Below are 23137 nucleotides of genomic sequence, written 5' to 3'. Positions count from 1 at the left end.
GGAGGGAGACCATATTATGACAGCATTTCTCAAAGTCTATTGCTCAGAATAGGAGTTCCATAGAATGTTTAGTGGACATTGCTCGGGGGAGGGGAGTGGGTTCATGGGAGAAATCAATATCAGGGGATACCTCATGTAATTGCACTGGTGAAAACCTTAGCTGCCCACAGGATCCAGGCAGGTAAAGTCAATAAGCAGAATGGCCTGGTATGGATGGTGTGGACTGGAGGGCCTATGCCCCAACTAATGATATCCATAGTCAGGGTTTTTAAAAACAGTCCAGCCAAGCAGACCATGTCTGCAGGTCAGATTCAGCCTGTGGGTGACAGGTATTAACTCTTAATTGTTTCCCAAATATATTTGATCATAAAACTGCCTAATATATGCTGAGCACCGTTCATGTTTTGGCGTGTTCCAAGTGCTACACTCAGGTGTCAACAGATTCAGGGGAGGAGAGTACCTTGAATAAGACCAGGGTAGATGAAGAGAGGGCTCTGATGAAGGTTGAAGGCCAGAGATGAATTCTCTTTGACCCTGTTTTGTTTAGGACTCAGGCCAGTAGTAACTGAGAGCCTTTGTGAATACACGAATAAGATGACATGGCCCAGGCTAAAAAGAATTCCAGCAGGAGGTCTCCTTGTGTGAGGCTGTATCATCCAGCTCTCCATTCTGTGTCACTCTTGGGAATGGAGTCTGTCCATGCGCAGAGGGGTAGATGGGGAGAACAGGAAGGGAGGTGAGGGATTGAGTCCCATTGGTCTTGTGGCTGGCGGGGCATCCTCAGGGGTGTGGCCCCAAGCCCATGAGCCTCAGGGGAAAGAAGACTGGAAGTTTCAGGTGTGGAAGGCCAAGGGCATGAGTAGCTATGAGCCTGGTCAGCATGAGGCAGAGAGAGGGAAGAATCCTAGAAGGGCAGGCCCTGGTGTTCCCACTGCTCAAGGACCCCTCCCGTCAGAAACATGCTTTTTTTTTTTTTTTTTTCTTCTTTCTTCTGGTGTCCTGCTCAAAATTAGATGCACCTACCTGATGGCCGAGCCCAGCCAGGGTCTCCTGAGTCAAGGTAGGATGGATGCTTGTTGGCATGCGGGGAAACTGGGAGGTTTTCCTGGATTGTCTCATGATTCATTTCCAAGTTCAAAGTCAGTTCCTCAAAGAAATTTATAAGAATAATAATAGCTGTTGTGGTTGAGCCACTTACTATTACTCCATATCATGTCTAATAAAAGTAACTCAGTGAGGGTTGGTATGATTACCATGTGCCTAGCATGTAGTAAGCACTCAACCACTATTAACTGTTATTATCATTATTATTTTACAAATGAGAAAGCTGAGTCTCAGAGAGCTTAAATTTGCACATCGAGAAAGTAGGGGTGCTGGCATAGACTCCAAAGCCCATGTTCTGCCCTCTTATCCATTCGGTGAGTGTTTATTGAGTACCTACTGTGTGCCAGACATAGAGCTAAGCTTTGAGGATGCCATAGTGAAATAGTACAGTCTTGCTTCCTCCCCTCATGGGTGTGGTAAATGATTAAAGCCAGAGTTAGCCAGAACCTAACAAACTAAGATGTGTAATCTGAAGACTTAATCAGAGGACTGAGACTCATATCTCTAAGGGAAGGCTTCTAGAAGAGGACCCAAGCACCCTGTTTCTAGAAGGGTAGTAAGCCAGAGGTGGGGGAAAAAAACAGCACGTGAAGGCCTGAAATGAAGAAAGATGTTTGGTTCACCTTTTGCATGATCTTAAGCATACCCTTTCCTACTTTTGAGCCTCTGTTTTCCATCTGCAAATTGGGCTCAGTTCTCCGAAGGGAAATTGGCTAGGGGCCATGGCCGTGGGAGCTTTGGGTGAATGAAACGGGTTCATCGTGGGTTGTGTGGCCTTGTGATGAGTCATTGTTTCCCTTTGTTGATGTGCGTGTCCTCTCCACTTGGCCCTACCCTTGAGCAGCGGCCAACCCAAAGGAGTGTTTGGGGAGCAGTTTGATGCCAAGAACAAGCTGACATGCTCCATCTGCCTGAAGGAGTTCAAGAGCCTGCCCGCCCTGAATGGCCACATGCGGTCCCATGGGGGGATGAGGGCCTCCCCCAGCCTCAAACAGGTGAGCAGGAATGCACCCCCTATGCTTCCCAGGCCATGTGCTGCTTGCTTTGCTTTGCTGCCGGCAGATGGAGTAATATGAGCCCCACCCGGAGGACCTGGAGAGGCGTAGTCCTTCCCCAACGGAAGTGCTCAAGCTTTGACGCTGGGAGCCAGCCAGGTCACACAGTCCCCACTTCCACTGGCACCATGGACAAAAATCTAGAACTGAGGTGGCAGAAGTCCTTTTAGGGGATCCCAGCTTCTCTACGTCCTGGAGAAGACAGCAAAGAAAACATGGAGATGCAATATTGTTTTTAACTTCTGCTGCATGACGCACTCAAGACCAGGGTCCCTTAGGCCTTCCAAATCAGTAGTCAGTGGCCAGGGAGAGCTAGTGTGACCACCAGGCTCCCAGCCAGCATTTTCTACTCACTGGGGCACCAGTGTTAGACTCTGGCATCTAGAGACCTTTAAATGCTCTCAGGATTATGCAGGCAGGATATGCTTGTGGTAGACTATCCACGCAGTTTTAGAGTTAGGTTAAAACTCAAAAGAATTTTCTTGATTCTTTGAATATTGTGCATCTTGATTTAAGTCTATGAGATTAACTCGCTGTTCGCCAAAAACTTTGATGTGATCCAGGTCACTCTCTTGACTGTCTTGACGGTGCCAGTTAAAAGATCTTTGTCTTCCATTTGACAGATGAGTCAACTGCAGCCCAGAGAATTAAAAGGTCCTACATGAGAGCTTATGTGGGGTTTTTCCTTCTTTTTTTTTTGCCTGATTCTAAACTCCAGATCCTTTTCATGAAAAGCAATGACAACCACACAAAAATTTTTCTTCACTGTCTGTTTGAATATATAAGTGGTCATGATTTTTAAATGTAGAAAATAGAGTGCCTTGTCCACTGCCCATGGGCGTCACTGGAGCCGAGGGACTCAGGATGGCAGGAAGGAAGCCACCCTGAGGCGGTTCTCTGTCACCCACGCGTGATGTCCAGGAGCCTTGCAGGAAGAGCGAAGTTGCATGCCCCACTGTGGGAGCTGCTCTGAGCCCAGGATCAAAGCCTTTATTGTCTGTGTAGGAGGAAGGAGAGAAGGCCCCGGCACCTCCGCCTCAGCCCCAGCCGCCACTGCCGCCTCCGCCTCCGCCGCCGCCACCTCAGCTCCCTCCCGAGGCGGAAAGCCTCACGCCTATGGTCATGCCCGTGTCTGTCCCTGTCAAGCTTCTCCCGCCCAAGCCCAGCTCTCAGGGCTTCGCCAACAGCGTCGCTGCCGCCCCCTCGGCCAGAGACAAGCCAGCCAGCTCGATGTCGGACGACGAGATGCCCGTGCTCGTGAGGATGACCCTCTCTCCCCCACACTCGCCCCACGGGGCTACCCCCAACCCGCCTGCTGTGAGTTGCTGCTCCGCCCCACCTGCCTGGGGTGGGGACATCCCTTTGCTTTCTTGGAGATGGGGACAGATCCCCCCGGGCCACCGGCTGGAGCTCAGACGTGGCATGGCCCCTTGGGGCTGAGCCCCTGTGGCCACCCTGGGAATTCCCATCTGTGTCCAATCTACCTGCTACCCAGTAAACGCCTAGTATTCTACCAGGCTCACGTTCCAGATTAAATTCTGAGAGACCCGAAAATGTTCCTGGATTAAAAACAGAGGTGATAACTCAGCTGATGATCACAGTGATTAAAATATGGACGTACTGTTCCGGATCACAAAGAGCTACTGCCCAGGGACCTCCCTGGTCCCTCCCCCAGGATCTTCAGACCTCCCTGGATCCATCCACCAGAGGTGTAACCCCCTGGCACGGCAGGTCCTCCAGGCATCCAAGCTTATTGTCAGCCTTAGCAGATGCTTAATATTTTCAATATCACCTCTGCATAATTAAATACTCTCAGAGGACCTGATTCATTGAGGTTCCCAAAGTAATTCCACTGAGACACCCACCCCCAATCTCAAGAAAGCAAAGAGATTCGTGTTTCTTACTGTCCTTCTCTTTCTCAGCTTCCAAGTGCTTCACCCAAGCCGCTTAGCCTGGCTCTGGGACAGAGATCTCTCTCTGTCTCCTTCCCTCTTCCCTTCCTTCCCTCCCCCCGTCTGCCCCCAGCCCCTGTGGAGTATGGAACCCCTATGGTTCATTACATCAGACTTGTCCCCTCCCCACAAAGTGCTGTGCTGGGTCATACTTGTTCTCACAGAATAAGTGGCCACAGGAATTCCAGGAGGTATAAAGGTGGGGCTTGGCCAGGAGAAGGATAGGGAGAATAATGAAGAGAACTAGAAAAGTCCAGAAAGAGCCTTTTTGGTTCTCTCCATAATATCAAAGCTCAGAAGAGGAAAGACAGGTGGAGAACTTCTGGAGGTGAGGATTCCCATCAGTTGGCAGGTCCTGGGGGCCAACAACAGGCAGAGAGATGAAACCACACAGCCAGGCCCCCTCTTTGCCCAGGGAAGTGCCTGATTTGGTGGGAGAGACACTGTTTCTACCCTTTGGAAACTTTCAGCCTGAAGCTGGAAAAAGTCAGGTTTCTAGTGACACACGGGTCAGAGCTCCAGGCAGCAGGTCTGCCCCAACTTAAAACAGAGACACCAAGGCCCTCAGCACTGCCCTGCTTGGGGCTGGTGGGGAATATACCCCAGGAACTAAGGTCGTTAGGGACTAAGATGAGGCAAGGGACATTTGGTGTTAGAAGACCATCATGAGGAGAGTTCTAGACAAAGTTTTGAAGGCACAGATGAACTTGGTTTTGTGGGAAGGGTGAGAAAGATACTGTGAGGAGGGAAGCATGAAGTAGGACTGAGTACATGTGAGCAAGGTCCTGACACTTAATATATTAAGAGATGAAAATGTGCAGGGAGGAGCCCTGGGTTTTAATTCCCGCTATGCTCCTAGCCACTTGGGGTGCAGACAACTGAGACCCTTCCCTTCTCAGAACCATGGTTTCTCCCATGACCTCAGGGGAAAGGGAGCAGGCCTCCTCAGTGGCTGTCACCTCTCTGGGGAGCTTTTAAAACCTCTCAGCGCTTGGCCCTGCTTGGCTGGAACTCTGTAAATGCTTCCTCCCAGGTGATATCCAGGTCTGACCTTCTGGGGGCCTTCCCTGGCCCACAGTCTCAGAGCCTTGCCTGGAGGATTGGAAAGTTCCGATTCAGAGCTGTTGTCACTGAACCAGAGGCTCAAGGAGAGAGGGCCCCAAAGGGACCTCTGGCCCTGTCTGTGGTCAGAGGTCTGGATTTCGGTGCAGTGTTGAAGACATGCAGGGTCCTCAGTTGACCTCATCAGTCACCCAGGAACTGGGTGTAAAGCATCAGGATTGCTCCCCTAGTTGGGGGGCACAGGCATCCTTTCCCCCATTCCTCAGCCCTCTCTCCATCTCAGCCTCAGGCAGCAAGGAGCCCTCTGGTGGGGAAAGGAAGCAGGCTCTGTGGCCCTGGGGATGAACCTCTCTGCCCCTTCTTTTCCCACCTCTCTGCTTCCCTAAACTCCCCTGCTAGGGGCTGGGATGGCACCCCAGAAACTAAGGGGGAATCAAGGAGGGGCAGCCTGAAGTGCTGAAGGCAGCAGAACTGTCTTCAGCAGGGTTAGTTAGAGGGAGAGGAGCCCAGAGCTGAGGGGTGACTGGGGCAGGTCACATGACCATGGCCAACCCTTCCCATCACCCCCTGCTGCCTCCTGCTGAGGCACCAAGGTGGATACCAGGATTGCCAGGGACCACAGCTGTGGCAGGCACTGGCCTGCAGGGCCTGGGAGGGGACCACAGACTGCCCAGAACTTCCCTGCAGGTATCCCCTCTGCACCCCCGCCCCCACCCCTCCAACCACACCACTGTCTCTCCGACCTCACCCAGCTCTGGGTTTTCTGAGCTGATGCTGGCACACACCAAGTCTGTTTGTGTTTGGCTTTGGCATGCCCTGCTTTATCTCCTTCCATGCATATGTTTACTTATTAGTATATCTGTTTCCATGTGGCAAATCTTCCTTCCAGAAGATGCTTGGTTCTGCTGGAATAAAATAAACTAACCCCGCTGACAGGAAACCAACCTAGGAGAAGGGTTTGCCACAGAGGAGAGCCACCAGTGCTGGGGGCAGCAGTGAAGGGTGGTGAGGGGGAAGGGTCACCAGATCCACTTCTAGGAGAGCACATGAGAGGGGGGCCTCAGAGATCCCAGCTGGCGGCTCTCCTCCACCCTGACAGTTAACCTGCAAGGGGGAGCCCATTGTGTGGGTCACTGGCCCTGGGAGCCTTGGCTGAGGCCTGACCCCCCGTCTTCCTGCCCCACAGCCTCTGCCAGCTTCCCTGAATAGACGATTCTGTCCCCTTCTTAGAACATGTGTTATCTGTCCCCGAGGTCCGTCCCTGGGGAGCCCGTGGGGAATTAAAGGGCCCACTCAGCTGGAGTCCACTCAGCAGATGGGAATGCGGTGATAAGCAGTAAAGAATGTGAATTTATTCTTTCTTGCCCACCCACTGTTCCTACCACCCCCACACCCCCGCAATCGTCTCCAGACATGAGGGATTTCCTCCCAAACCAAAGTCGGCTCCCTTAACCAAGCCACCAGATCTCGCCTTGTCGGAGATGGCTGTGACCGTTTCTCAAGGCAGAGGACGCTGGGGTCAGACCGGGGCGGGGGGGGGGGGGGGGGGGGGCGTGTTCCCGTTAGAACGCAGATTTCCCCCTCCCCTCAACCTGTGGCAAGGGCCTGAGGGAAAAGCCCCAGTATTTGAATCGGATCGTTCTTCCCGTCGTAGGAAATTCCCAAGAAGCACCAGCCAGGCGCGGCCAAAGCCGAGGAAGCCCTCAGGAGCGCGCCATCGGAGAAGAAGAAGTTCCGGCACCGGCCGGAGCCGCTCTTCATCCCGCCACCGCCCTCCTACACGCCCAACCTCGCCGCCTCGCACTCGGGCGCCACCCTGTACCAGAGCCAGCTGCGCTCCCCGCGGGTGCTGGGCGACCACCTGCTCCTGGACCCCGCCCACGAGCTGCCCCCCTACACGCCCCCGCCCATGCTCAGCCCGGTGCGCCAGGGCTCGGGGCTCTTCAGCAACGTGCTCATCGCCGGCCACGGCCCCGGCGCCCACCCGCAGCTGCCCCTCACGCCCCTGACGCCCACGCCGCGCGTGCTGCTCTGCCGCTCCAGTGAGTCGCCCCCCAACCCCGCCGCCGCCACCCCGGGGGTCGGGGGGTGGGGGGGCACCCCGGCTGTGGGTGCTGCTGCCCTGAGAAGCCTCCCGTTCTGTCCTTGTCTCATTCACCTCACAGACCTTTGAGGTGGCCCACAGACCTCTGAGGTGCCTCAGACCGTGTGCTGCGTGCTAGGAATTCTTAGAATACTTACCCTCAAGGGAATCACAGTCATGCCACGAAGACCAACGCATAAAGCTCATTAGGGTTTCTCTGGGATGAGAGAGGAAAAAAAATACAGTCGAAGTGCACCGTGGAGAATCGTGTTAAGACACCCAAAGTAACTGTGCTAAGTACACGTACAAATAGGATTAGCTGCAAGACCACACCTCCACATTTTAGCACGCGGTGTAAAGATCAAGGCCTGCAGCAGAATCTCTTTCTAGAGCAAGAGGAATGTCATAGAATAAGAAAGCTTAACAGGGGAATTCCCTGGCGGTCCATTGGTTGGGACTCCCGGGGCTTTCACTTGCCAAGGGCCCAAGTGTGACTCCTGGCCCGGGGACTGGGATCCTGAAAGTTGCACAGTGCAGACAGAAAAAAAAAAAACTTAAGAAAAGAGTAGTAGACCAGAGAGATAGCTGGCCTCCCCTTACTCTGAGAAGTGTGTGTGTGTGCCTGCTAAGTTGCTTCAGTTGTGTCTGACTCTGCCGTGACCTCATGGACTGTGGTCTGCCAGGCTCTTCTATCCATGAGATTCTCCAGGCAAGAATACTGGAGTGGGTATCCATTCCCTTCTCCAGGGGATCGTCCAACCCAGGGATCAAACCCAGGCCTCCTGCGTTGCAGGCAGATTCTTTACCCTGTGAGCCACCGGGGAAGCCAGGTGTTAAGAAATGGGGAAACCCTAAGCCACGTTGCCACAATCCAGCTCCTCAGAGACTGCTGGGGTAACTCCTGCATGGTTTGGGTAGGAGAGGGGCCCCACCATGACTGTTCAGGTAACTGCTTGTTTCGTTTAGTTTCTTCTGTACCTTCTCTACTGACCAGTGACCTCTGATTTTTGTGCTTCAGACAGCATTGATGGCAGCAACCTGACGGTCACCCCGGGGCCTGGAGAGCAGACCGTTGATGTCGAACCGTAAGCAAGAGCCAATTATTCTTTAGAACAGAAGCCTCAACCTAGAAAAGGGAGGGGGATCTTTAAGAAGTATAGCTAGTATTTCTGGGGACCAAGTGGCCACTGGGCAAGAAGTTGTAGAAATTATAGGATCGTGGTATTTCTCAAGTATGATGGTTACCCTATCATTTCCAGTATTTCAAGGCCTTAAAAATGTGGAGCCTCGTATTTGGAGAACCTTAGTGTCCCCATCTCCAGCTCCATGAGCCAGTTTAGTTAGGGGCCACAGACCTTCACATCTGCAGTGACATCTCTCTCAGGGTACCTAGCTCCCTAGGAGGCTCCACCCACCACCCTGTTCCTTTACCCCCTCCCTAAGATTCTTGGCTGGGCCTCCAAATGGGCTTGTTAAATACTTGAATTGGGGGGTATAATTGAAGAGAAAAAAAATTTTTTTTTTTCTCTTCATGGATAAATGCAAAAGAGGCCAGATGGTAGAGTGGTGAGTAGATTGAGTCAGGAATCAGGAAACCTGGTTCCAGCACCATTTTATTATTTGATCTTGATCAAGTTAACATTTGTAGAGTTGAGTTAACTCATCTATTAAGTAGGAATACTTATCACTGCTTTGCTTACCTCACAGGCCTTTGTGGGGTTCAGATGGGATCATTTATGTGAAAGTGGCCTGAAAGGATAAAAATAAAATAAGTACTTTGTATTTGTTCCATTGGGTCAAGTGGTACCTTTGGCCATGCTCTGGGCAGCTGTCCCCTTGGCATTAGCACCCTCCCTCTCCCAGCTGGGAAAGTGAAAGTCGCTCAGTGGTGTCTGACTCTTTGTGACCTCATGGACTGTATAGTCCATGGAATTCTCCAGGCCAGAATACTGGAGTGGGTAGCCTTTCCCTTCTCCAGGGGATCTTCCCAACCCAGGGATCGAACCCAGGTCTCCTGCATTGCAGGTGGATTCTTTACTAGCTGAGCCACAGGGAAGCCCCTCCCTAGCTCTAGGGAGATAAGAATCCCCAGCCAGGCTTCTCCCTTGCTTCCTGTGGCATCTCTCCCCAATCTTCAAGCTGTTCTTTATCCAAGTGAAAAAGTCATGCCTGGAATCTTCAGATCACACTGTGAGGAAATGCCCCTGCATTCTTCTTGCAGAAGGAACTGATTTCCTTCGTTTTTGAGTCCCTGACAGTTACCTTTGGTCTCTAATTGAAGACCACACTCCTGTTTTTCTTCTTGTGATTTAAAGACGCATCAACATTGGCTTGCGATTCCAAGCGGAGATCCCAGAACTCCAGGATGTCTCTGCCCTGGCCAAGGACACACACAGGGCCACACTAGTATGGAAGCCCTGGCCAGAGCTGGAAAACCACGACCTCCAGCAAAGAGGTATTGACAGCCTGGGAAGAACTGGGCAGGAAGGGCTGGATTTCTCCCAGGGGCCTCTGGCTCTAGGATCATTTTGTGACACTGAGCTTTCTCTGATGCAGTGCCTTGTCTTTGTTCCCAACAGTGGAGAATCTCCTGAATTTATGCTGTTCAAGTGCGTTGCCAGGTGGAGGGACCAATTCTGAATTTGCTTTGCACTCTCTCTTCGAGGCCAAAGGTGATGTGATGGTAAGGAACCATGAAAAGGAGGCTTCCCAGTTCATACGCTTCATATGGAAATTCTGAAAAATATTTCCCCAAGTTCCTGTATTGTCTCATGTCCCATGTAACCAACTCATAAGATGACGACCAGTCAGTGTATCCTCCCACATTCCTTATCTCAGTGAGTAGGTCAGGATTTGAAAGCCTACAAGAAAACCTCCAGTTGGACTTCTGTGTACACATCTGTTCCTCAGTGATAATGATTTGAACATCTGTCTTGGGAAATTCGAATTTCTTTTTAGCAATCGTAATTCACATCAGGAAACAGGTTTGCAATGGTGGAGGTAGAAGGCCTTCCCGAAGCAAAACTTGGCCTAAAAAAGCCTGTCATTCTCTGCTCTTCATTCTTCCCCACCATGGAAATCAGAGTTTGATGTCCATAGAACCATTTGCTGCCCTAACCAAAGGGAGATGTTTGCTGCACACCATCTCGTGTCATTCTTCCGTTTTTGACACAGTTTCTGGCATCCCCAGGCCAGGATGTTGGGACTCTTCTCCCAGAATCAGAGCTGATCATTTGCCTGCTCAACCGGGACCCATGGCTGGAGCACTACATCACTAGCCTCAGCTTTCCCTTCAGTAAATACATGATTCTTATACCAGAGCTAGCCTCTTGCTTTGTAAGTTTATGAAAATGCATAAGCAAACAAATGTCCCAGTACTACCTTCTCACAAGATTATTGATACCCTTCAGAGATTCTCTAGAACACTGGAAAACTCCCCTTGACCTTTTAAGATCAGTGCTGCAGAGCGGTGCTTCTCAAACTTCTAACATGCACACGAATCCCCTGGAGAGGCTTGTTAAAATGCAGCAGTTCAGAAGGTTGGGGTCCAAGGTGCTACATTTCTAACCTGCTCCCAGAGGATGCTCGGGCTGCTGGCCCATGGACCACACTTGGAGTAGCAAGATTCCAGGCCTTGCTCTGCCCCAAAACCATCCACTCCTCAGCTTCATTTGTGCCATTTTTAAAGAACCCCAACAAGGCTGAAGGAGGCAGATTTGAATAGGCTATTTTGCGAGGCTCCCTGGAAGGACAGAGTGCAGTACAGTTATTACTAATACAGCTGTTTGTGTTCAGTCGTAATGAAACATGTAATTTTTTTTTTCTGCTAAAACAGTTCCAAGTCACCCACTCATTTCCTCAGAACCCTTCCCCAGAGACTCAGCCTCCATTCATAGGAGGCCCCACCATATCTCTGAAGCCGGGGCCATCACCAAGGAAGGAGTGGTGTTTGGGCTGCCACCTGTGTTTCTGTGACATGACTAGCTGGCTGCAGGCACGGGCAGGGGAGGTATTAGAATGATGAGTCCTGTTGGGTGCTGACTGGAAGGGGGACCCCGAATAGGGGAGTCTCCCCTTGTTTTCCTTCCAGCACCCCCACCTCGGGCCCTGCCATGCTGGCTCATCTTCCTTGTGGGATAGTTGGTCTTCCAAGGATACACAGCCCCATGAATGACTCTTGCCTTTTCTCTCCCGTGGGTCTGCAGGCTGCTCTGGAAATGCTGCTGTTGCGGAAACCAGTCAGGTTAAAATGTCATCCTTTAGCAAATTACCACTATGCCGGTAGGTGCCAGGAGCCCTGCCGGGGCTCACTGTTTGCATGTTGCTTGTGTCCCCTTTTACTAACAGAGAGCACCTGTTCTGTCCTCAGTGCCACTTGTTTTCCTGGGGCCTCTGGGGCATAGCCAGCGGGGCAGCTGTGTCCACCGACTGGTCGCTGTTGGGCATTTGTCTGTCTGTCTCCTCCCATCCTGGGTGTGCTAAGAGCTGGGCAGCAGCGGACAGGGGCCCCGCGTGTGGCAGCGGGAGAGAGCCCCAGAGGGTGGAGCACAGAGGCAACAACTCACAGCAGCCCCTCGGCTTTGGAATCCAATCTTGCCTGCTCCCCGTTGCCCTCTGCGGCTTTGGTTTCCTCACCTATAAAGTGGGGCTCATATTCCATCCCTTATGGCATTTTGTGAAGACTAGAGACAGCACATGGAGCCTCATGCCTGGCACATTCTAGTAGCCATTATTATTCATTTATTGAACAATTTAAGATGAGGAAGTGACAGTGACGGATTTTGACACAGTCCTGCCCTGTGCAGTTTGGAGCCTGAGGAGGAGGCAGTTATTAAACAGGTCACACGAATGGCAGGAGAAGGACATGTACATGCACACGTATACACGTACCTATACGTATACACATGGGGCTTCCCAGGTAGTGCCAGTGGTAAAGAACCCACCTGCCAATGCAGGCACAAGAGACGGGTTCGATCCCTAGGTCAGGAAGATCGCCTGGAATAGGAAATGGCAGCCCCCTCCAGTGTTTTTTCCTGGAGAATTCCATGGACAGAGGGGCCTGGTGGGCTACCGTCCATGGGGTTGCAAAGAGTCGAACACGATTGAGCACACACACGAACATATACACTTACATATACATATACGCATAGATACACACATACACATGCATGTACAGTGTCTTAGAAGCGGGTGGATTACTGATGGCATCACCAATAAGAGGAAAGGAGAACACACTTTAGATAGAGTTGAGTGTGGTGAGAATGGTGAAAAGACAAGGAAACAGGTGGGGGAGCCTGTGGTGACAAGTGAAGTTGAAGTCAGTGTCTGTATTTCCATTAACCGGTAGCCCAGTCTATTCTGGCATCTCCGCGAGCCCGCCCGAGTTCTCTGTTTCAGAGAGGGCTGGATCCTCCAGTGCCCCTTGGTGGTATTCGTTTGAAGGTGTCTCTGGTGCCTGGGGGGACCCTGTGCGGTGGGTGCTACGTCAGTGGCCCTGGGGACCCAGTGGTGCCTTTTCCAGGCCTCGGTCCAGGTGGCCAGATGTGGCCTCCGCGGAGTGCTGTTCTGCAGGTACCACGGTGTTCTCAGAGGGCTCCCTGTCCCCACCTCTACTGTCTGCCTCAAGGACCCAATTTCTTAATATCGTCTCCATCATTTCCTGCTCCGTGTCTTTCCTGAGTGTGGCTAGAAGATGTGGGAGTTCTCCCTAATCTGCTGTGGAAACAATTCAATCCTCTCTTAATTCCCAGCGTCATCTGCTGCCCATTAAACCCTGACAGGCCATCCAGCCTTCTGGAGCCTGTGTCAAGCTTCTTTGCTTAGTGGGTGAGACTTCCCAACCATCTGCCGCGACTGCCCTTAGCCCCTGGGGTGACTGGGGTGGCCGGCACCTTGGGGCAGGTCAGCTCCAACAATGAGCAACCTTGTCTGGAACCTAAATCCCCTCCGGTTCTTTCCAGCATGCCAAGCAACAATTGTGGTTTTTTGTTTTTTTTTTTTTAATGTGTGTCATGACATGAAAAAGATGGGAAAACTATGGGCTGGAAACTACCCCTACCCTCAACAAAACAAAAACATTGAAACAGGACTAAAAACTTTGATTCCCAGGTGACTCAGTGGTAAAGAATCTGCCTGCCAAGCAGGAGACACAGGAGACGCGAGTTCAATCCCTGGATTGGGAAGATCCCCTGGAGGAGGAAATGGCAACCCACTCCAGTATTCTTGCCTGGAGGCTATACAGTCCATGGGGTCACAGAGAGTCGGACAAGACTGGAAGGGTTGAACTCCAGACTCCCAGTTGTCTAGAGAGAGAGGTCAGACCTCCCTGGCTTGTGCCCTGGAGGGAAGGTAGAAAGACTTTGGGGGGAGACTAAATTTTGGGGGAGACAGAGACAGGGGCCCTTGAAAATCACTTCCCTGACTTTACTCCTGACTGCCCTTCCACCCCATCCCACCCCAAGCAGTTCAGAAAGAAGAGGGAAGAACGGCCAGTTCTGGGGCCCAGAAGAGACGCCCGTGTGGGTGGGCAGCTCACACAGATTTGGGGCTGCTCGGCAAACCTGGAGGAGCTCTGTTAAGATCCTCAGAGGGTGGTGCTGTTGCCGTGGCCTTCAGGGCTCTCAAACTGACACCAAAGCGCCTGATCCAGCTTTCTCTCCGCACCCTCCACCCATGTGTGGGCAGCTGTTGTTTGCAGTGGCTCCCAGTCAGCAGCTGAATTGGGTGGAGAAGGCTTGCGCATGGGGGTGTCAAGGGGGCGAGGATGCCTGGCTGTGATTAGAGGACTTCCAGCATCCTTGGTTTTTCCGCTGAGCCGGTCATTCCTGCAGATGGGCGCAGAGTGGAGGGGAGTCAGAGCTGGCCCTGGGACTCTTGGCAAGAGTTCAGCAGAGGCTCGTATGGGCTCCCCCACAGCCCAGGCGCTCACGGGGTCCTGAACCTTGACCTGACTCCAGAAATGGGAGAGACCTGGAGGAAATACCCATTCAGTCGAGGGAGGCTGATCTATGTATTGGAAGTTGCCCCAGTTTGGTGGGGAGACAGAATTACATTCTCCAGAGAATACTTTGAAAGAAGCACAGCTGTGAAGTCACCTCGAGGGCATTCTTAGCCCGTGTTGCTAGCTGGAGACTGACCCCCGCAAAGGGCAGGAACCAAGTTACTATGCACTTTGCTGCTTGGAGAGAAGGTTAGTGGACAAGCTCAGGTTCTGGATTCAGACCAAGGCCTCCCTGCCTTTTGCCTCTGGAGGGAACTTTGGTATCACTCAGTTCACATGCACCCCTAAAAAAATTACTAAGCCTTTACCCATCATGGAAAATCTTTCACAAAATGAAGATCTGGTATAAAAACAAGTCCTCCTTTTTCTGCAATGAACATGTCTTTCTTATGTAATCTCTGTGACAGCATCAATAACAGTTTTTAAAAGATTGAAAGGAAGACAGAAAGGCCCTCTTTAAAAGACACTGTGCCCAAACTTTCTCTCACCCCTCCAGGTCTCTCTTTAATTGCCTGCGTTCGCTATAGATTGCCCCAAATTTCACCACCATCCAGAGCCTGTTTCCCAGCAACCGAAGCTCAGAACATTTCTCCTCTGGATTCTGTTCCAGCACCAGTTTCCTCCTGTTAATTAGGCTCTTTGTAATTAGGCTTAATCATCTTATTAGGGACCCCTGCTGATAATAGCCCACTAGCCAGGAATCCCCAGGGAGAATGAATGAGTGTGGGATGGGGAGGGGGAGGGTGTCAGCCCACTGACCCTAGGGACGTGATGAGTGGACAGCAATGATCTCAGAGAGGGTGGCCAAGCGAGAAGTTGGGGCAACCCCCTGCCTTGGTTTTTGCATTTTTATCCTGGACTTTGTCCAAGAAACAGAATCCAAGAAGAGCTGGCTTAAAACAAAAAAAACCACCTTGTCCTGGAATGGGGAGAACGCTCCTGCCGTACAGTCTCCAGGAGGAGAGATGCTGTACCTTAATTACAGGAGGATTTCGAGGCAGGGAAAGGAAGACTGTGCACGTGCCAAGCGGCCTGGAGTAACACTGTGAGTGTACACACGCAACAGGGAACACTGGCAGGGACCAGTGGGCTTCACGAGTGCCACTAACATGGACGTCAGCATGGACAGCATGTTTTCCACCGCGGCAAACTTATTTGGAATCTTCTGTCCAAGTGGCCAGATCTGAGACGTTCACTGTGCCCCTCCTTAGGACCAGATGCTGTTAGGCACTGCATGACTGTCACGATCCCCAAATCACAAGAGAGGAAACTGAGGCTCAAAGAAGTAAATTTACAGGAGTTAAGTGGCAGAACCAGGTTCACAGCATACTGTCTCCTGATTAAAGTTGCCCCTTTTTAATCACAGCACAGTGACCTCATTATTTGGGATGAGCACATTCAGATGTTATGTCTATACACAAGGCTTTGGCCTGAGAATTCCACCCAAGAGACCTGGAGTAGAGTCTTGGCCCCATGGGTGATCCGTGATCAGGGTGCGGTAAAGAACCTGCTACTGTGAGTGTGAGAATGGATGGGCTTGTCTGGCCCCGCCTCTGTCTCTCAGTTCATGGACACCCCTGTCGGACAGACACGCACACACAGCACAGTCATGTGTGCTAAACCATGGACCCTAGGGCTGAGTAGAGCCATCTCTCACCGTCTGAGCACATGCTTCCCGCCCTGGCCATCAGGGTTCGGGCCAGCACAGAGAGGAAAGCTAGAGGGTGCAGCCCACTTCAATCAGACACTGGTGGTATGGAGTGCACACCCCAGGATCAGGAAGACTGGAGACCCCATCACAGAGCAGCAGCCCTAAAAGCCAACAGAGAAGGGCTTCCTTGCTGGCTCAGTGGTGAAGATGCAGGAGACATGAGTTCGATCCCTGGTCCGGGAAGATTACACATGGTGAGGAGTAGCTAAGCACATGCACCTCAACTCCTGAGCCTGTGCTCTGGAGCCTGCAAGCCACAAGTACTGAAGACTGCTAGCCCTAGAGGCTGTACTCCGCAATGAGAAGCCCACACACCGCAGCTAGAAAGTAGCCTCTGCTCATTGCAACTAGAGAAATTTTTTTTAAAAAACTCAAACCACCAGAGAATGGATGGGGAGCAGACCTCCTTCCCCTATGAAGCTTGAGGATCCCCCATAACAGATGGTCCAGGAAGTGACTTCTCTTTGTGGGGTTACAACTGGCAAGCCATCTGGGAACATGAAGGGACATCTTACAAGTAGACAGACCTGGGGACTTCACACTGTGGTTTGGGCAGTAATCCAGTGATGAGCTTGGTGTGGGGTGGGAGCAAGTGTACCCACCGTTGAGGCTGGGTGCTGACCTGAGAAGGCCACATGGCCCTTGAGTGTCTCATGAGGGTTTAAAGCTGCACTTTGACTAGGGAAACATAGGGTCCTGCTGAGGGTGGAAAGGATTCTTCCTCATCTCATTGGGAGGGGTATCATCAGCAAAATGTCCCCTAACCAACATCCTTGGTGGCCCAGTTGTTAAGAATCCGCCTGCCAATACAGGGGACATGGGTTTGATCCCTGGTCCAGGAAGATTCCACTTGCCTCGGGGCAACTAAGCCTGTGCACAGCTACTGAGCCTGCAAGCCCTAGAGCCCGCATTCCACAACAAGAAGAAGCTACTGTAATGAGAAGCCTATACACCGAAACTAGAGAAAGTCTATGCGCAGCAACAGACTCAGCACAGCAAAAAAAAAAAAAGTGTTCCCTAACTTCCTAACTGAGATGCAACCTGGAGCTGCACAGACTGGACCTGCATCAGGGCAGAACAAAACTATCCTTATACGCCTGTGGGAGGACTCGACTGGTGTGACGTCCCTGTCTTGTTTCATTTACACCATTGCCTCTCTGATCTCTCTTTACTGTTCTGATGGATACCTAAAAGGGACCATGACTCTGTGGTCGTTCAATTGTTGCTCCATTTTTTCTGTTTCACTCTTTCTGTCTCTGCCTCTGGACAAGGGGAGCAGATGGGAGCCAGGAGCCCAAGTTCTTGAATGTTGGAAGAATTTTGAGGAATGGTGATGAAAATACCCCAGAGCCTGAAATCCCACCGACCTCCTCTGCTCACATCCACTCTAGCAGAATTTCACCAGAGCCCTGGCCCTACTTCTCCTCTCTGTCACGATGGTTTGCACAACCAGAGATGTCCTGGTCTCTAGAACCAGTGGGAGATGCTTCCTTCTGCTGAGGATTAATCAGAAAGCTGCTTTTTCTTTCAGAGAAATTTGCAAACCACAGGAGTCAGGTGGTGATTTTTAGAGACCTGGACCAGCTCCGATGTGGAGAGCGTATTCTATACTGGAGCCAGAGCTCTTGGCTTAAGGACCCCTCAGGGGGTCCCACGGAGAAGGTGTTTATTTCAGAAATCTGAGCTGACATCACCGATGTCATCTATGATGACATCATCATCATATTTTCTCAGGGATCCTAGGATCTTCACCTCCTGCTTGCCTGCCAGGCATGGTTTCATCTAATCAACTGATTCAGACCAAATCTTTTGAGGGAAGAAGCAGTTCAGGTTTTCCGTACTTCAGCCCCTCAGTGAACCATAGCAAAATGGAAATCTGGGCTTGTCCTAGTTGGAAGGAAAAATACTATGGTTTGGAGATTACAGCTTTGAAAGTAGAAGCCTGTCAAAGGCCCAGGCATATACCATCGAAAGAATCAGAGATATGGGGAATTCAAAAAATTAGAATGAGGCCGAGTTTTCTGCTAACCAGCCACAGAAATTGAGCCTTCTCTGCAACCCACAGAAATAGGACTTGGCTTGGAAACAGACCAGGACCATTCTCTGTGATTATCTGCATATCCTACTTTGACATGAATGTCAAGCTCAGCCATGAGGCAGGTGCGCCAGCCTGACACATCTGGGCCTCTTCCTCATTGGTCTGCAGGTTTGTCAGGAACCAGTCCCTCTTACCTCCCAGCCTCATCTGCCTTCCCTCTGCTGGAACCCTGTAGCTGAGCCATACCAGATTACTGCTTATTCCTTGAACACCTCCATTTCCTCATCTGTAAAATGGGTAGGAGTAATATCAATCTTAAAGGGCTGTCTGTAGAAGCAAATGACTAGTGTCTTTCAGGATCTTAGAACCTGGCATATAGTAAGCATTTATAAGTATTAGCTTTTTTTCCCCGCTAGTGTCTTGCATGTGTGTGTGCTCAGTTGCTTAGCTGTGTTCCTGTTCTTTGCGACCCTGGACTGTAGCCCACCAGGCTTCTCTGACCGTGGAATTTTCCAGGCAAGAATACTGGAGTGGGTTGACATTTCCTACTCCGGGAGGTCCTCTCCACCCAGCGATCTAAATATCTAATAAATATCTGCCGAATAAGTGAATGAAATCTATCCTCTCACTACTTGGCTCTGAGCGTGCACTCGCCACTTCCTCTCCCCAGAATTCCCATCCATCTCCTCCTTTTTAAACATTTATTTATTTTATTTTTTATTTGGCTGCACCAAATCTTAGTTGTGGCATGTGGGATCTTTAGCTGTGGTATGCGGGATCTAGTTCCCCGACCAGAGATTGAACCCAGGCTCCCTGATTGTGGAGCGCAGAGCCGTAGCCACTGGGCGACCAGAGAAGTCCTTCCATCTCCTTGCCTGACTTGCTTCTGTGCCTTTTTAAACCCTACTCAGGTGTTTTCTCTTCCTGGAAGCCTTCCCAGCTTCTCTGAGTCTGGTGTTCCTCCTTTGTGCCCCACTGGCACCCAACCCCTGCCCTCATCCTTGCAGTCATCCCCTTGAATGCACTGCCTCCTGATTTTCTCCCCACTAGACTGTTGAGTCCAGCATGCACGAGGAGCACTTACTACATGAATGCTTGCCCTCCCTAATTATATTAAAACTAGCTAAAATCTGCCGAGTGCCCACGATTTTCCAGTTACTAAGAGACAGTTTTAGGGAGTTACCTTCTTTAACCTTCACAAAAGTCCTCTAAGAGGTGGAGACACTCAGAATTATTCCCATTCATAGGTAAAGAAACCAAGTCTTAGGTTCAGTAACTTGCCAAGGTCAGAGCCATGGCTAAGATTTGAACCCAGGTGGCAGGGTTGTCAACCATTACACTGCACTGGCTTTTTGTTCAGAAAGAAGTGTAGAGCGGGTATTTACATGTCACACACTGAACAGTTGTAGTTTGTAACTTCACTAAGTGAACCAGCAACTACAAGTGGGAAGAACTGGGTTGTTTTTTTATGAAGTTTGTGTTTTGTTGTAGGTTCGGACAAGTGGACCTCCCTAGAAAGAAAACTGTTTAATAAAGCACTAGCCACTTACAGCAAAGACTTTATTTTTGTACAGAAGATGGTAAGCATGCTTTTTCCCACTGCTCTCTTGAAACCAAATTTGGGAAGTTGCGCACCTAAAGATACATATAGAATTATTTTATTGATGGTTTAAGACTGTCACCAAAACAATGTCTTCCCTCTTTTGTTGGTAAAGGATGGTATTTGTTATGGATGGCGGGGCCCAGGTGTTGAGGAGGTGGGGGGAGGAGGGCATAGATTATTTGGATGTGGCAGTGGTGGGGAGGGGTATTTTTATCTTAATAAAGATATGTGATTTATAATTTCTATCAGAATAAAATAAGCTTGGGGCTGCTGGTTCAGTTTACATAATTTATTTCATGTGTGTTTGACAGATCTATCATGTTTCTGACAGAATATGGTGGGAGGAGGGGGGATCCAGTGAAGCGAGAATATGAGCCCTGCCCCTAGCTGGTAGCAGAGTTTCTGCTGTGGGTCCCCTGATCATAAGGACAGTAATAATAGCAATAAAATGTTACATATACAGCATCTGGCAGCAAAAGAGAGTTCTGTCACCAAGATGAAATAGCATTTTGTCCAGCATATAATAAATGTAATAGGCCTTAATTGGCTGAGAGGTGGTTTAGGCTAGAAGTTACAATGATTCAGAGTGTTTTAGCCAACCAATGAATGGTGGAACCATACTGAGTTATTAAGGTCACGAAAATGGTCAGGTCCAAGTAGAACAGGGTCTCAGAGGACAACTACTGCTGGCTCTGGGCTGGGCCTCAGTGTTGTCCTGGGTTCCTGTCTCCTGTCCTTAACCCTGGGCCTTGAGTGAGTGAGAATTGGAAATAGGTGGAGTTTTTCTCCGACTTGCCTCCATCTTCAGATCTGAATTCGCACCCACCTTACTCTGTCTTGGAGGCCACTGCACTCTGCTGCCCTGTGTTCCAGCAGCTCCCATCTGTCCTAAATCACCCCCTCCTGTCCTAGGTTTTATTGTTTCTTAAAGGTCCCACACCTTTTTGAGTGATGACGGATTCACATGACATGCTCGCCAGGCAATTCAGGATTTTAAACCAGAATTCTCTGGGACACTATCTTCCCTCCCTGGGCGACTCTAATGTAGAAATTCACTATATCAGGTCTGTGTGAAGGGGACAACTTTGAGGAAACCAGATATCTGGAAGGTGCCCTTTTCACTCTTTACTGTGTGGGTGGACAGCCAGTCTGCCTCCAGAAAACTCACATTATTGAACCCCACTTTGAGCTTAGAGAACTGTGAACTAAACAAAGGAGTTTTTTTCTCTTTAAAACACATTTACCTTTGCCCCTTTGGGGGAGAGCAGGACAAGACTTGTTTTCTGCGAACACTAAGCTCTTGTCATCATAACTTTTGCCTTATATTCCTGTTCGATTACTAAGGAACATTTTTCATAAATAGATTTTGAAGGTCAGCAACTTGGAGAGCCAGACTCATTCAAGCATTTGAAAAAGCATGCTGCCCTGGTGGGTTAAAAAAAGGGAGGGAGCTTGCTATGGATGGTTGTGAAAAAAAATCTCCAAGCCCTCTTGTGAAAAAGTCAAGATGCAGAACAGTACATATAGTGTACTGCCTTGTGTGAGGCAAAATGGTGGGGAGGAATATATCTTTGTGTTGTTGGTATACATGTAGAGAAATTCTGGAACATCCCCCAAGATATGAACAAGAGAGGCTAGCTGAATTGCATGGATGGGGAGGGAACGGATGAATGGATGACTGGAGAACAGGTCTAGGGAGGAGATTTTCCACCATGTACATGTTTTTATTTAACTGCGTAAACTTCCTACCTATTCCAAACTTAAAATTGCATGAAAACTGGCTGCCTTGCACCCTGCCCACTGCTAGAGCTGATCTTGAGATGGTTTTCCCGACAGGTGAAGTCCAAGACGGTGGCTCAGTGTGTAGAGTACTATTACACGTGGAAAAAAATCATGAGGTTGGGGAGGAAACACCGGACACGGCTCTCAGAAATCATCGACGACTGTGTGGTGAGTGAAGGCGCCCGGGTGCTGCTTCAGGGGCCCCACCCCCACCCCACGCCCAGGCTCATGAGTGGCTGGTGTTTGGCTTGGCTTTGCTGCCAGGCAGCTGCGGTGAGTGGGTGATGGGCCAGTTCCCAGTCAGGATTCAGGCCTTGACTTCCTGGGATAACTAGGCAAGGGAAGGGCAGCTTCCAGTTTGACCTGCAGCCCAGTGATCGGTGAAGGAGGTGAGGGCTGGCTTGCTTTCTGGCAGGTAGGTGCCAGGGGAGTTAAACTGTGGTGGTCCCAGGCTTGGCGTGTGTGGTTTTTAAGAGGCACCCTGGTGTCCTGGCATAGGCCTTCCTGATTCTTCCACAATAGTTCTCCTCACAGAGAACTAACATGCCTTAGAACAGGGGTCCCCAACCTCCGGAATCTTAGTGCCTGGTGATCTGAGGTGGAGTTGATGTAATGATAGTAGAAATAAAGTGCACAATAAATGTAATGTGCTAAAATCATCCCCAAACCATCCCCCTACCCCACCCCCAGTCTGTGGAAAAACTTCCATGAAACTGGTCCCCGGTGCCAGAAAGGTTGGGGATTTTACACAGCTTCTATGAAGCATGCGCAAGGAGCAGCTTTGACCTCTAGATGGCGCCAGGAACCCTCTGTCATTGGCGAGCTGATTAGCAGTGCGTGGATTATTCTGGTCCTCACATCACCATTTATCCTTGATATATTTCCTTCATTAGCAGACAAATCCAAACTTGTCTGAAGATTAAGATGAAGAACCTACTAAAGGCATCACAAGACTGAAATTTTCTCCAAACCCCTTATTTGTGGCTTTGGAAATGGCTACTGCTTTTGTCCTTGTGGTTAACTCTCTTCTCTGCATCCATAGCCAAGGAAAATCTTGCATGTTGTGGAAAACACATACGTGTATGTAGAAATTACGTCTTACAACAGATTACTAAACTCCAGTCTGCAGCCATTAGCGAAATGGTTTCAAATTCGTAAATATCATGAATTTTACAATTATACTTTTATTCCTAATTGTATCCATGCACAAATGTTCTTAGCACATATGCAGGTTAATTTCTTTCACAGACACTTACACATAGCACTTCATACGTTCCAGGCATTGTACTAGGAGGGACTTGACACATAATGATTCATTTACTTCTCGTACCAATTCTGTGAGGTAGGAAACTGAGGCACAGAGCCTAGGTAACTTAGCCATGGGCAAAGGCTGGTGAGTGTGTTGTCTGGGACTAACTCCCCTGTGTAAGACTCAGGAGCAAGCAAATGCTAATCCTCTTACAGAAGGGTAAAAACATGCATGCATGTGTGTGTGCTCAGCCATGTTGAGCTCTTTGCGACCCCCTGACTGTAGCCTGTCAGGCTCCTCTGTCCATGGAAATCTCCAGGCAAGAATACTAGAGTGAGTTGCCATTTCCTACTCTAGGGGTTCTTCCCATTCCAGGGATCAAACTCATATCTCTTGCATCTCCTGCACTGGCAGGTGGATTCTTTACCATTGCGCCTTCTGGAAAGTAAAAACACCTGGAGTCATTAGGGTTTTGAAGCCTGAGTTCCTAAGAATTTG

The 23137-nt window shown here is 50.1% G+C and overlaps 1 protein-coding gene across 15 annotated transcripts in view; it reads left to right on the top strand.

Moving 5' to 3' along the window:
• The window catches only part of TRERF1 (transcriptional regulating factor 1), a 206822-nt gene that overhangs the window by 168416 nt on the left and 15269 nt on the right, over positions 1 to 23137 (top strand). For 10 of the 15 annotated variants that reach the window (XM_043449367.1, XM_043449362.1, XM_043449369.1 and 7 more), the window contains 10 exons: positions 1014 to 1060; positions 1949 to 2099; positions 3165 to 3476; positions 6828 to 7215; positions 8275 to 8341; positions 9572 to 9711; positions 9836 to 9939; positions 11462 to 11537; positions 19497 to 19585; positions 21445 to 21558. In XM_043449367.1, the coding sequence (XP_043305302.1) occupies positions 1014 to 1060; positions 1949 to 2099; positions 3165 to 3476; positions 6828 to 7215; positions 8275 to 8341; positions 9572 to 9711; positions 9836 to 9939; positions 11462 to 11537; positions 19497 to 19585; positions 21445 to 21558 (1488 nt within the window). The remainder of the gene's footprint in view (positions 1 to 1013; positions 1061 to 1948; positions 2100 to 3164; positions 3477 to 6827; positions 7216 to 8274; positions 8342 to 9571; positions 9712 to 9835; positions 9940 to 11461; positions 11538 to 19496; positions 19586 to 21444; positions 21559 to 23137) is intronic. The other 5 variants (XM_043449371.1, XM_043449370.1, XM_043449374.1 and 2 more) reach the window with 3 other exon arrangements.

Source organism: Cervus canadensis, chromosome 28 (assembly GCF_019320065.1).
Source record: "Cervus canadensis isolate Bull #8, Minnesota chromosome 28, ASM1932006v1, whole genome shotgun sequence".
Taxonomy (NCBI): Eukaryota; Metazoa; Chordata; class Mammalia; order Artiodactyla; family Cervidae; genus Cervus; species Cervus canadensis.
Note: the sequence above shows the minus strand (reverse complement) of the source record. Positions and strands in the feature narration are given on the sequence as shown.